Source organism: Megascapheus bottae, chromosome 10, assembly GCF_031878675.1.
Source record: "Megascapheus bottae isolate mThoBot1 chromosome 10, mThoBot2.hap1, whole genome shotgun sequence".
In the NCBI taxonomy this organism is placed as follows: Eukaryota; Metazoa; Chordata; class Mammalia; order Rodentia; family Geomyidae; genus Megascapheus; species Megascapheus bottae.
In genome coordinates, this window is record NC_143518.1 from 58,184,022 (window position 1) to 58,197,189 (window position 13,168).

At 48.9% G+C, this 13,168-nt stretch overlaps 1 protein-coding gene across 2 annotated transcripts in view; it reads right to left on the reverse strand.

The window, feature by feature from the left end:
* Nav1 (neuron navigator 1) overlaps nucleotides 1-13,168 on the reverse strand; it is a 237,966-nt gene that overhangs the window by 89,320 nt on the left and 135,478 nt on the right. For both annotated transcript variants that reach the window (XM_090341438.1, XM_090341437.1), the window contains 2 exons: nucleotides 11,559-11,661; nucleotides 6,612-6,977 (listed from right to left, as the gene is read on the reverse strand). In XM_090341438.1, coding sequence (XP_090197564.1) covers nucleotides 6,612-6,977; nucleotides 11,559-11,661 — 469 coding nt within the window. The remainder of the gene's footprint in view (nucleotides 1-6,611; nucleotides 6,978-11,558; nucleotides 11,662-13,168) is intronic.

The window sequence follows — 13,168 nt, forward strand, 5'->3', positions numbered from 1 at the left end:
GTGGCTCAAGTGGTAGAATGCCAACTTTGAGTGAAAAAGCCAAGTAAGAGTACGAGGCTCTGAGTTCAAGTCCTAGCACTGATTCTACCCTGAGAAAGCATTGAGTAGAACTGTGGTTTGAGAGCCTGAGATGGGAGTGGATAGGGGAGAAACAAGAGAGGATGGTTAATGGATACAGGAGCATAGTGAGAGAAGGAATAACTTCTTTTTTTTTTTTTTTGCTAGTCCTGGGGCTTGAACTTAGAGCCTGAGCACTGGACACTGTCCTTGGACACTTTTTGCTCAAGGCTAGCGCTCTTCCACTTGAGCCACAGCAGCACTTCTGGCTTTTTCTGTGTATGTGATAGGCAGGAATCGAATCCAGATGCTAGGTAAGTACTCTACCACTAGATCATGCTACCAACCCAAGAAGGAATAAACTTCTAATGTCCTTGGTTGACAAGAGCTAATTGTCTCTTTGTTTTGGCAGTACTGGGGTTAGAACTCAGGACCATGAGGGCCGGGAGTTTGGCCTAGTAATAGAGTGCTTGTCTGGCATGCATGAAGACCCGGGTTCAATTCCTTGGTACAATATACAGAGAAAAAGCTGGAAGTGGTGCTGTGGCTCAAGTGGTAGAGTTCTAATCCTGAGAAAGTCCAAGGACAGTGCTCAGGCCATGACTTCAAGTCCCAGAACTGGCAAAAAAAAAAAAAAAACAGAAGTCAGGACCATGTATGTGGTGGTAAGGCAGGCCCTCCCTCATGTGAGCCCGATCCCAGCCCTTGATTGTATACCTCTAAATAGCCTCAGGAGAATATTTTGAATGCTTCCAATAGAAAAGAAATTATCTGAGATGATGGATATGTGATACCTGCTCTGACCACAGCATACTGCAACTAAGCAGTGAAACAGCAGGGAAAATAAAAATATACATTTTAAAAACCACAATGAAATTCTTCATTACATCCTTTCATGCTATAATCTGATCATCCATGTTCCCCAAAGGCCATGTGTTGGGGGCTCGGGGGTCTCTGCCTATGGAGCCACTGGGAGGAGTAGAGTCTTTAGGAGGTAGGGTCTAGTGTGGTAAGTCATAAGTCAGCAGGGACATGCCTTTAAAGGGGACTATGGGACTTTGTTTTCTTCTCTGGCTCTTTTGCCTCCCAGGTGAATAGTTTCCCAAGCTCTCCCTCCATTATTTACTTCCTTACCACAGGCCCCTTCACTAACCAATCATACACTCAAAATACCAAAACTGTGACTCAAAATAAACCTTTTCTCAAGTTGATTGTCTAAGGTGCTTTGTCATAGTAGCGGAAAGCTGGCTAAAAATCAGGTGGACTATTATTGTTACTATTAATGAAGAATTAGTAAGCATCAAGGACATAGAGAAATTAAAACTGGAAAAGGTATAGTCTCAATAGAAAATACTAAAGTGATTCCCTAAAAAGTCACACACGGACCAAATGGCATAACAATTCTACTCCCATGTGTATACCCCAAAGCAGCGGTTTGAACAGATACTTGTATTTCAATGTTTTGAGCACCATTTGCCACAAGTCAAAAGGTAGATACCATCCGTGGATGAACAGACAACAAAGTATAATATATATGGACCCTGGAATATTGTTCAACTTTAATAAGGAAATTCTGAAACACCCTACAATATGGATTAACTTTGATAATACGCAGAGTAAAAGAAAGCAGTCGTGAAGATTCGAATACAAGGGCATGGTGGTACATGCTTATAATGCCAATTACATTCAAGGTGGAAGTTGGAGGATTATCATCTAAAGCTGGACCAGAGAACTGAGAGAGTCATCAGAAAAACAAAGCAAAAATGGCTGGGGGCGTAGCTCAGCTGGTAGTCTGCCTAAGAAACAGGATTCCATGAATTCAACAATTTTTTTTTTTTTGCCAGTCCTGGGGCTTGAACCCAGGGCCTGAGCAAGGTCCTTGGGCTTTCTCAAGGCTAGAGCTCTGACACTTGAGCCACAGCACCACTTCCGGCTTTTTCTATGTATGTGATACAGAGGAATTGAACCTGGGCCTTCATGCATGCTAGACAAACACTCTACCACTAGGTCAAACTCCTGGCCCTGAACATCATTTTATTTAAAGACAATTATTGTATAATTCTACTTATAGCAGTTACCTAGAGTTAGCACATGTGGTTTCCAGGAGCTGAAGAGCTCAGGGACAGGGCCCAGGCCAAGTTCAAGCCCATAACCCTCCAAAATAATAACAAATAACAAATAAATAAATAAAATAGAGCAGCTCAGAATGGGTGGATGGATGGATGGATGAATGGATGGTGGGGGTGGTACCCAATCACCTGAATATACCAAGCATCACTAAAGAATGGCTAGCCTAAAATGGCAATAGCCTAAAACCATGATGTGTTTTGTCATGCTTTTTAAAAATGCATTTTTAAATGTGTGTGGTTATTTGGGGATCCGCATCAAGATCACTTCCTCCTAGAACATTCTAGTTTACTAATTTGCTTGAAGTAGCTGCTCCTTCAGTTTGCTGAGTGGCATGCAGGAGGCAACAGCCTGGAAGGGATGGAGGAGGGAAAGCAGACCTGAAGCCCAACACTGGCTTGTGAACCCTGCCCACTGATCCCAGCAGATAATCGAGAACGCTAAGCAATCAGAGTCATTGTTATTTTTCATGAGCCTCACTGCGCTGGGCGCCACTGGGAGGGTAACACGTGACTGACAGCAAGCCCTAGCTGCTGGGTAGATGGGAGTATGACCACATGGGTGGGATGAAGGCACAGAGGCTGCCTCTACAGGGAATAACCCAGCCCATGCTACGAACAGAAAAAACAATTTTCTAAATGAACAAAACTTGGCTGAATACCACACTCTGTGAGAGTGAGTGTGTGTGTGTGTGTGTGTGTGTGTGTGTGTGTGTGTGTGTGTGTGACAGAGAGGGAGAGACAAAACTAAGAAGAAGTTGAGCAAGAGCAAGGACCTCTCAGGCTTGCTCGAATCTAAAATGTTCTACTGTGTGTGTGTACAAGCCAGTACCAGGGCTTGAATTCCAGACCTTGTGCTTCCTTAGTTGGCACTTTACCACTTGAGTCACGCCTCCAGCCCAGCTTTGTGCTGGTTAATTGGGGAGTCTTGCACACATTTTACCCATGCTGATTTCAAACTGTGATCCTCTAAGTCTCGGTCTTCTTAGCTAGAGTTACAGGAGTGAGCCACTAGTGCCCAGAGCCTGGGTTAAGATAGCCTATTGCTAATTTAAAAAGTAACAACAAAGAGGGCTAGGATGTGGCTCAGTGGCACTTACTAGGCAAGTGCAACATCCAGAAAAGACAAAAAAAAAAAGTAACAACAAAGAAAAGAAAAAACAAAAAATATATAGTATATAATACATATAAAAATATATGTGAGGAACAACTGTTTACAAAAACAATTACTACACTATAAGTCAATTTTCTTCAACTGAGACTTCTACCTTACATTTAAAGATGACAGTGTTTACAGTCCTGGCAGGAAATTAATCACAGAAAAAAAAAACTTAAAAAAGAAGGTTATTGTTAATTGAAGACTAACCATAAAAAATATGTGTGAAATTATCTTGTAAACTGCTATGATGGTGGGTATTGTATCGTAATTTACCTGCCATTCAGACTCTAGGCTTCCTTGGGCTATGAGAGTAGATATGGAAGGGAGGCAAGTTTTGGCTCATGCCAGCCTTGGGAACTCAGTTTTGTTTTGTGTTTATGTGTGTATTGGGACTGCAGTTTGAACTCAGGGCATCTCATTCTTGCTTGGCTATTTCACCCCAGGCTAGAGCTCTACTATTTGAGCCACACCTCCACTTTGGTTTTTTGATGGCTGATTGGAGACGAGTCTCACAGGCTTTTCTGCTCAGGCTGCCTTTGAACTAGTATCCTCAGATCTCAGCCTCCTGGGTAGTAGGATTATAAGGATGAGCGCCACCCATGGCCAGGCCCTTTGTTTTTATATTGATTCAGGGGCAGACATGCTACCTAAAGGAAGGAGGATAAAGAAAAGAAACTAAAAAGTGAATAAAGAAAGGCATGTTTTTTGTTGTTGTTTTTGCTTTCCCTCTAGTGGGATTCAATGCCCAATACTCATCTGCTAAGTCCCAGGGGTCAACTGTTACTTGATGGTTTGTGTGTGTGTTTGTGTGTGTCTGTGGGTGCGCACGCGCACGCGCGCATGAGTGTGTTGGTACTGGAATCTGAACTCAGGGCCAGGGTGCTCTCCTTAGTTTTTTTCCTCTAAGCTGGTGCTTTACCATTTGAGCCACACCTTCACTCCCCACTTGTTTGGTGGTTAACTGGAGATCAAGAACCTCATGGGCTTTTCTGTCCTGACTGGGTTTGAACCAGATTCTTAGATCTCAACCTTCAGTGTAGTTTGGATTATAAGCATGTGCCCAGCTAGATCTTTTCCTGCTGCTGATTTGGGGTGAGTGATGCCCTGGTCAAATGAAGCCCTCCCTGAAAGCAATGACCGAGTTTTCTCATGGCCTAAGACTCCAGTACCGCACTAAGTGAGCAGTTACAGGATTCAGGAATTTTTTTTTTTTCCTGTTGGTTGTGGGGCTTGGACTCTGGGCCTGGGCACTGTCCCTGAGCTCTTTAGCTCAAGGCTACCATCCTACCCCTGGGCCACAGCACCCTTCCTTTTTTCTAGTGGTTAATTGGAGATAAGAATCTCACTGACGGGCCAGGAGTTTGGCCTAGTGGTTAAAGTGCTTGCCTAGCATGCATGAAGACCCGGGTTCGATTCCTCAGTACCACATATAGAAAAAAGCCAGAAGTGGTGCTGAGGCTCAAGTGGTAGAGCTCTAGCCTTGAGAAAGTCCAAGGACAGTGCTCAGGCCCTGAGCTCAAGCCCAGGACTGGCAAAAAAAAAAAAAAAAAAAAGAAGAAGAAGAATCTCACTGACTTCAGTGCCAGGGCTGGCTTTGAACCAGGATCCCCAGATCTCAGCCTCCTGAATAGCTAGGATTTCAGGTGTGAGCCACCATGCCCTGGTAGGATTCAGGAATTATTCTAAGTATTTTCTAATTACCCTTCTTAATCCTCACAATGGCTTGGAGATTGTTCTAGTATTAGTTGTCATTAGCAAGAAGAGTTAACTAACTTGATAGTCCACAGAGCTCTTTCTCAGGCTGGACCCTCTACCACAGTCTCTGCCATGACATTAGGGGAATTGTAAGGGAAGGGCGCACAGAGGACTGGCATCTATCTGGAGACTCCCTAGGGCCAGGGTCCTGTCTGTCTGGAGCTCCCTAGAGCCAGCTCCATGGTGAACCCAGCACAGAAGAAAACTTAGCTATCAGGCCTGTGAGTCCCTATGTCCTCCCCAGCTGTGAGTCCTTAGAATACAGAGAGCAGGCACCTCGTCAGAGGTGCTCCCCCAGGGCAGAGGTGCTGTGGAGCAGGCCCCCTCCCCACCTTGGCTCTCCTTCTTGCCTTGCACAGGCCTCTGACCCCAGCAGCTGCTCAGGGATTGTGTGCTGGATGGCTTCTCTGGTCTTAACTCTGGGCTGGCGGATCTGAGAGTGAGGTCGGGCTGCCCCTGGGATTTATCAGGCAATAAACAATCCATTCATGTGTCAGTTGTTTTGCTCTGGAACAGCCTCATCAGCTGGACAGGCCCAGTCATATAGCTATATCCCGCCAAGCTGTGGGCTGGGGGCAGAGGATGGTTGAGAGCTCACTTACAGTCTTCTCTCCAAGAAGCTCCTTTCCATGCCTTCAAGGCCTAAGACTGTTCCCGGGGAAGCTGGCTACACCCCTGAGGGGTAGAGAAGGGTACTGCTGCTTCTTGTGTGGGCCCTTTAGATACGTGGGTGGGGTCCAATAAACCAAGAGGAGAAATGGACTGGGAGCTGAGTAAGAGATGCCTCAGAGAAACCTCTAGAACCAATGCAGTTCAGCCAGACTCATTAAACCCGGGCAGTTTACTCTTCCTCTCCTTTCCCGTACTTCCTAGATGGCTATCACAGTCCAAGTGTCTCTAACACTGTCCCTTAGGGGAAAAAAGCAGGAAAGGAAGGCAAAACAGATTGGGGCAGGGATTCGAACATTTCAATGTGGGTAGCAGGTATCCAGGGCAGGCACCCAAGGAGTAGAGACCAAGGGACAGGATATGAGGTCAGGTACCAGACCCCCGGGTACATCTGGCAGAGGAAGCAGATACACCCTCACTTCCAGGTTGATTTGGGCTTTCACAGAGCTCTCAGCAGAATACTTTTTTGCAAGTGGGAAAGCAGACTAAGTCGGTTCTCTAAAAAAACCAAGTTTGCTAAAGAACTGGGACTAGAATCACTTTTCAAGGATCTTCGGGCCAGTTTAGGGAGGCAAGGCCAGGGAGAAGGGTGGGGCATACTAGAGGCAGCCACAGGAGCCAATGGGAAGGGGGAGGCACCTTGACTGACTAATCAGCTCTCCACCCATAGGCCCCACCCACCACATCCAAGTCTAGAACAAAGCACATTCGACAGCAAACACAGTCCACAACCCATACCCATTCATTATGGCACAGAGAATTCATTTTGCAGGCATTGTATCCCACAGCTTTGCGCCACCCCCTCCAGCCTCCTGCCCCAAGTGTCTAGGGCTCCCAGTGCTTACCCAGTTGTGATGTCATCATCCTCTGTCATGGTCTTGCCCATGAGGTCACTGTCGCTCATGTAGCCAGACTTGAGGTCCACCTCGTCTGAGTCTAGGGACTCGACCAGCTCCAGGCGGGAGATGTGGCTGAGTTTGCTGGGGCTGCGCATGGGCATGGTGTGTGAGTAGTGGGCACGTTCCCCATGCATGTACCAGGCGGGTGGGCCCTCGGAGCGGCAGCTCCCACCCACTGAGGGTGCATCGCCAGCCTGCAGCCGGGGGCTGGACTGACCATAGCGCCAAGAGAGAGGAGAGGAGCGGTTGGAGAGGCTGGACACGCTGCGAGGGTTGGCATCATCACTGTCATAGCAGGTCATTTCCAGGGAGCTGGGCAGAAAGCGAAGGGTGCTGTGTCAGTCCTTGGCACAGCTGCTGGGGACCCTGTCCTCCTACCCCCACAATGCCTCTGGATGCATGCACCAGGCTGCAGGGCATCTCAGGTTGACAAGGAGCTCGCTCAATGAAAAGTAACCAGGGAGACTCTGGTGGGCAAGGACTGATCACATGAGGCTAAAAGGCCTGAATTCAGGGTGTAGGTATAACTACTTTTCCTTCTGTGATGGCTTGTTTTTTGTTTTAAAGTCAGGGTCTCGCCACATTGCTCAGGCTGGCTCTGAATTCTGGATCTTGCTTGTTTCTACCTCCCAAATGCTGGAATCACAGGTGGGCCCCGCTGCACCCTCTGCTCCTCTCTTTTCTAGCGGTGATCTGGGGGCTAGATGATGGTCAGGCACCAGCTCTAGGAAAGCCTGCAGCAGTGTGCAGAGCATGTATGATAAGCTTCAGGAACCTGAGATGGGCAGCAGGTCCCCAGGAAGACTGGTTCGGGGCACAGACTAGAAGTCCCAGAGCCTGCCCAGGGACACAAGCAACCTTCACAGGACAGAGCAGAGGACACAGTGACATGGACAGGGACATAGCAGGATGCCTAGGGTCCTAAGCCCTAAGTTTCTGCTAGGCTAGGCTAAAGAAACCATGCTCAGGTTAGTGCCAGAGGGCCCCAGGCTAGAGGGGGCTGGGGGTTTGGGAAGTGGAGGAGGCAGGGGGACAAGGTGTCTGCCTAGAGGAACTATGGCTGAGATCTGGTTGGAGAGGTGACCTGGGCTGACGTGGATAATTCTACCCAGAGAGGTAACCTTAGGAGGGTCTAACTAAAGCCAGATAGCGTTGAGTAAATAAAATGGGAGGTGTCGACTGCACAAAGTAGGGCAATTGGGATGACGTGTGGCTGGACGTAACACCTGTCTATCACTGTTACACAGCCACTCTCGGGGTTGGGATGGAAGGAAGACATTGATTCTTCTATGCTGCCTTTATAAAATTGCTCAAAAGAAAGAGAGAAAACTCTTTAAAATTGTCTCTTGGATCTGAGAAAACAGTGCTGTAACCCTCTCAGGAGCCAGTGGCCCTGAAATCCAGCACGATGGGGGTCCCTGCAGTCATCATGTGGGCAAGCTGAGAGAGCCCTGGACACACAGGGCAAAGAGTGACTGCTGTGCCTGACCTGTCCACACCCTGCTGCTCCTCCCTCTGTGGTTCCCTGGCCAGACAGCCTTTCTGTGGCCACAGGCTGTCCTGTTTCTGCTTGCAGTACGGTGAATCTAGACACCTCATCCAAGGAAATGGAGATGAGTTCCAAAGTTCCCTGGAGGCAGAGACCATGGTCATATGGTGTGACTCACTCTGCCTCATGCACCAGTGTGTTTCAGCATGTCACAGGGGTCTGCGGAGTAGCTGGGAGATCAGCAATAGTGGGACAAGGGGCAGACACACCACGGACACGAGGAACCAAAGAACAGAGATGTTCTCACCACAAGACACAGTATAGGGCCTCATGCAGAATAAACTTAATAAATACAAGCTAACCATGACCGAGAGAGGGGAAGGAGGCTAGAAGAGAAGAGGGCAATAGATAGGGAGAGAAAGCAGAAGGGGGTGAGGAAGGGGCAGAGGAGGGAGGAGGCTAAGGGAAAGCTGAGGAAGAGGGGGAAGGGGGAAGGAGACAGGGAAGAGGGAAAGGAAAGAGGGAGGAGGAATTCTGGGAGGAGCAGATTTGGGTAGCTGCCTGGACTACGGTAAGTGAGGGTAGCACTGACATCTGGGTTTCCTGTTTTATTCCTGGCCTGTCCCAGTTAGCTATGGGCACAGACAGTACCTCCTTTCCTATTCAGAAACCTTATTTTATGTCCCAACACCTCTCTGGTGCTCTCTAGACTTGAGTCTGCAGGAATGGATTCTAGCTCAGATGCTCAGGCCCCACATCGAGCCCAAGGCCTGGCAACCTGGGGAGGCCAGCATTTCGGTTCCTCTCAAGACATGACCCCAACCCAGACTCTCTCCTGGTTGGAGTAAGGGAGGCTGCAGAAACAGGAAGAACAGAGGAGAAAGCCTCCTAAGAAAGAGAGGTAAGTGGCAGGGGAGCACAAGACAGCTGGCCAGGAAGCCCCTGAGGCCAACCCATCTACCCTAAAGAACAGACAGCTGAAGGATGGAAAGCACTTTAGAGACTCAAAGAGCCATGAAAATCAGGACATCAGTGTTTGGGTGACCCAAGTGTGGACAGGAGATAATATAAACCAAAGGCCAGGAGAGGAAGTGGCTGGAAGTCCACAGTAAACAGAAAACCCAGCCTCTGGGCTCCAGCCCTCTCCCATAAAGGGAGACAGAAGCCAGAAGTCCCCAGGCTCCCCTCACCCCCACAGTCCAGTCAGCATGAAGCTGACCAGAGGCTTTAGAACTCCCCATCCCAGCCAAGTGAAAGCTGTCTTGTTGGGGGGTGAGCATCTCTGCCTCTGCCCAGCCCTTTCATGAGTCATTTGGGGTGTGTGCATATCAGCAACTAAGCACTTTTTGGCTTCTTTGGCATGAATCTGGTAGATGACTTGGAGCTGAGAGATGTTCTAGCAACTTCTGTGCCTGGGAAAAGGAACATGCCCATGATTTCAACCATTAGGTGGCTAAACCAAAGGGCTCAAGCTGGGTCAGCCCCTAACTCCCTCCCTTCCCTCACCCCTGCCACCTCCAGTATACTTCCTGCTTGAGGATGGGGGATAAAAGTAGTAATCCTTGGAAAGTGGCTTGAAGCCTAGGGTCCTGGGAGCACCACTGTTCCCCTTCCCTTGCCAGGCACCCCCACCAATCACTTCCCTTTACATAGTTGGGGTCCTGCTGGATCTAAACAGAGCTAACCCCATAGAGAATATGCTTTGATTTATCATATCTCTTAAATATTCTAAACCAGGTGCTGGTAGCTCACCCCTGTAACCCTAGCTACTCAGGAGCCTGAGATCTGGGGATCCAAAGCCAAGTCAGGCAAAAAAGTTCTTGAGATTTTTTTTTTTTTGCCAGTCCTGGAGGCTTGCACTCAGGATCTGGGCACTGTCCTTGAGCTTTCTCAAGGCTAGTGCTCTATTACTTAAGCCACAGCACCACTTCTAGCTTTTTTTGTGTATGTGGTATGGAAGAAAAAACCCAGGGCTTCATAAATGCCAAGCAAGCACTCTACCACTAGGCCACACTCCCAGACCAAGTTCTTGAGACTCTTATCTCCAATAACCATCAAAAAGCCAGAGGTAGAGTGGTGGCTCAAGTGGTGGAGTGCCAGTTTTGAGCAAGAAAGCTAGTAGAGGGCCAGATGTTTGGCCTAGTGGTAGTGTGCTCGTCTAGCACACACGAAGACCCAGGGTTGACTCCTCAGTACCACATACACAGAAAAAGGCAGAAGTGGTCCTGTGGCTCAAATAGTAGAGCTCTAGCCTTGAGAAAGCCCAAGGACAGTGTTCAGGCCCTGAGCTCAAGCCCCAAGATTGGCAAGAAAAAATAAATAAAGCTAGTAGACAATGCCAAACCCCTGAGATCAAATCCCAGTACCAGCACAAAGCAAACAAAATAGTCCAGATGCCTGGAATAAAGGCCTGGGTGTTCAAGGTGGGGATACAGAGAGGGAATGGGGAGATGTGAGTGGAAGGAGGACATTCTTGGGTAGAAAGAACTAGATCTAAGTGGTAAAAACTACAGATGAAGGTTAGTTCCATGTGGTGGACTGTGATGCTGGAGAGGCAGTGAGTTTTGTGGCGCTGAAGGTCTGCAGGTATGGCTGGATGCTACTGAACTGGCCACAACGTGGATTAAGAAAAGCCCTTTCTCACCAGCTATGTGCCCCAACTTTGCCATCAGTTTTCTCAACCTTGGGAGATGGGAGGAACCATCTGCAAAGGCTTGGGCTCCTGGCATTGCCTCCCTGTCCACCCCCCATGACCTCACAGTGCTGGCTGCCTGCTCTCCTACTTCTGCCCCCAGAGCTCAGCTCAGCCCTCTGCCCTCCTTGGAGCTGACAGCATGAGCTCATCTGGGCAGCTCAGAGGAGCCTGGGGGGAAAGTCTGAGTCACAGGGAGTCCAAGGCCAGTATGCTGCTCCAAGAAGAGGTGCTGTGGGAGGCCATGTGCCCCGTGTAGGGGGTGTTGGAGGTCTCTGCAAGACCCAGGAAGGGGGGGGTCACCCATAAGCCATGCCAATGTGAAGGACATCCTGTAGGGCTAGCGAGGGCTGCCCTCCTGGCTGGCAGAAGAAGCTAGAAGGCCTGTAACTGCAGAAGTGCTAGGGTGGATTCTAGCCTAGGAGGTAGGGAAATCCTGGTCCTAATCCTAACAGCCCAGGACAACGGATCCTGGGGACTGTAAGGGGTGTGGTGTCGGGGGCGGGGGAACTGCTGTTATACAGAGCTCATCTTATCAGAGGTCAAATTTCCTAGTCTACCTAGCAATTTTTAAGGTCATTTGCATAAATGAAACCCAATGCTCAAAACCAGCTGCTTTGGTTGTAACACACCCAGCTTGCCAGGGAGAGGTGTGCTGAGAACCTGAGGCTCCACCCCCCCCCACCAGGGAGAGAACACGGACGATGCTTACCTGTGAGTGACCTGGGAGCCTCGCAGGCTGGACATGGTCTCTTCCAGGTTCTGTCGAAGATCCAGAACATTCTGCACTGTCCTCTTCCTCTGGGACTCTGGATCTGGTAAGGAGAGTAGGAAGAGCTGGGTGATTAGAGAGGACTTCCTGTGGAAAATGGGAGGACAGAGGGTAGAGGGACCAGGTGACTAGAGCATCCAGTCACCTTCCTCTTCTCTTCCCCTAAGAGCAGGTCTTTCCAAAGACCCTGGGCATGTGCCCCGGGTTCTCTGAAATCATAACCACAGCCAGGGTTGCAGGTGTGCCCTCTGCATCTGGACGCCCCTCTCGAGTGACTTCCTCTGGCTCTGTGTGTGGGAAGCCCTGCTTGTAAGAACAGAGTTCGTGGGTAGGGTCACCTGGCATATCTTCTTGACACCATCTCCAGCAGTAGGCTGGTCCCTGCTTAACACTGGCTCTTGGAGGAGGCGGGCACAGTGATGGACAGGTCAGTGTGCCACTGTTCTCCTACAGCTGCTTCTGAGCTATCAACATATCACTGACCACAGATTTAAGAAGTCTTGGTAACACTTGCAGCTGGTCTGTAGAGTCTAGAGAAGATAGTTTCAGTGGAGCTCCCCCAAAGGGAGGAGTCTGGTGGGGAGTGAGTGGAGCAGTCATCTCTAAGCAGGGGCTGAACTCTATAGCCATTTCAGGCCTGAGTGACATAGGTATGCGAGGCATAGTTGTGCCCTCAGTCCTAAGTGATTAGGGTGCCATTTTGCTCAAGCTTCATTTCCAGGCAACATTGGTCTCTCATCTAGACAGATGAGGTTCTATAACAGTGTACAGAACTTTATTCCACCGGGGCACGGTGGCTCTTGCCTGTAATCCTAGCTACACAGGAGGCTGAGATCTGAGGATCAAGGTTCAAAGCCAGCATGGGCACAAAAGGACCTAAGACTCTTGTCTCCATTAACCTCTAGAAAACGGGAAGTGGGGCTTGGCTCAAGGGTAGGGTGGTAGCCTTGGGCTGAAGAGCTCAGGGACAATGCCCAGGCCCAGGGGTAGGGTGGTAGCCTTCCTTCTGTCCAGGGTACAAATAACATCCAAATGACTGAAGGGTACTTATATTCCTTCTCCTCCCTTCTATCAACTCATCGAACAAGGCTTTATCAAACGCATAGTTGGTGCCACACACACAATGGCCTCTAAAGCCACCTACATCGAAGAGGTCTCTGCCCTGTCTCGTGTGTGTGTGTGTGCATGCGTGCGTGTGTGTGTGGGTGTCTATACTGGGGCTTGAACTCAGGGCCAGCACTCTTGTAGCTTTTATACTCAAGGCTGGCATCCTATACTACATGAGCCACAGCTCCATATCAAGCTTTTTGGTGGTTAACAGATAAATGTCTCACTGACTTATCTGTCATAAATTCCAACCACAATCCTTAGATCTCAAACTCCTGAGTGGCTAGGATTATAGATACTAGCCACCAGTGCCCAGCCCCAAGGCTTTTCTTTAATTAGAGTTGAAAGTCTGTAACTGGGATCCAGTCTTCCCCTCCCCCTGCATCTTCCTAAAAGACAATCTTCAGTAGAGTCAGGGGTTGACAGACAGAAAGGTCAATAGA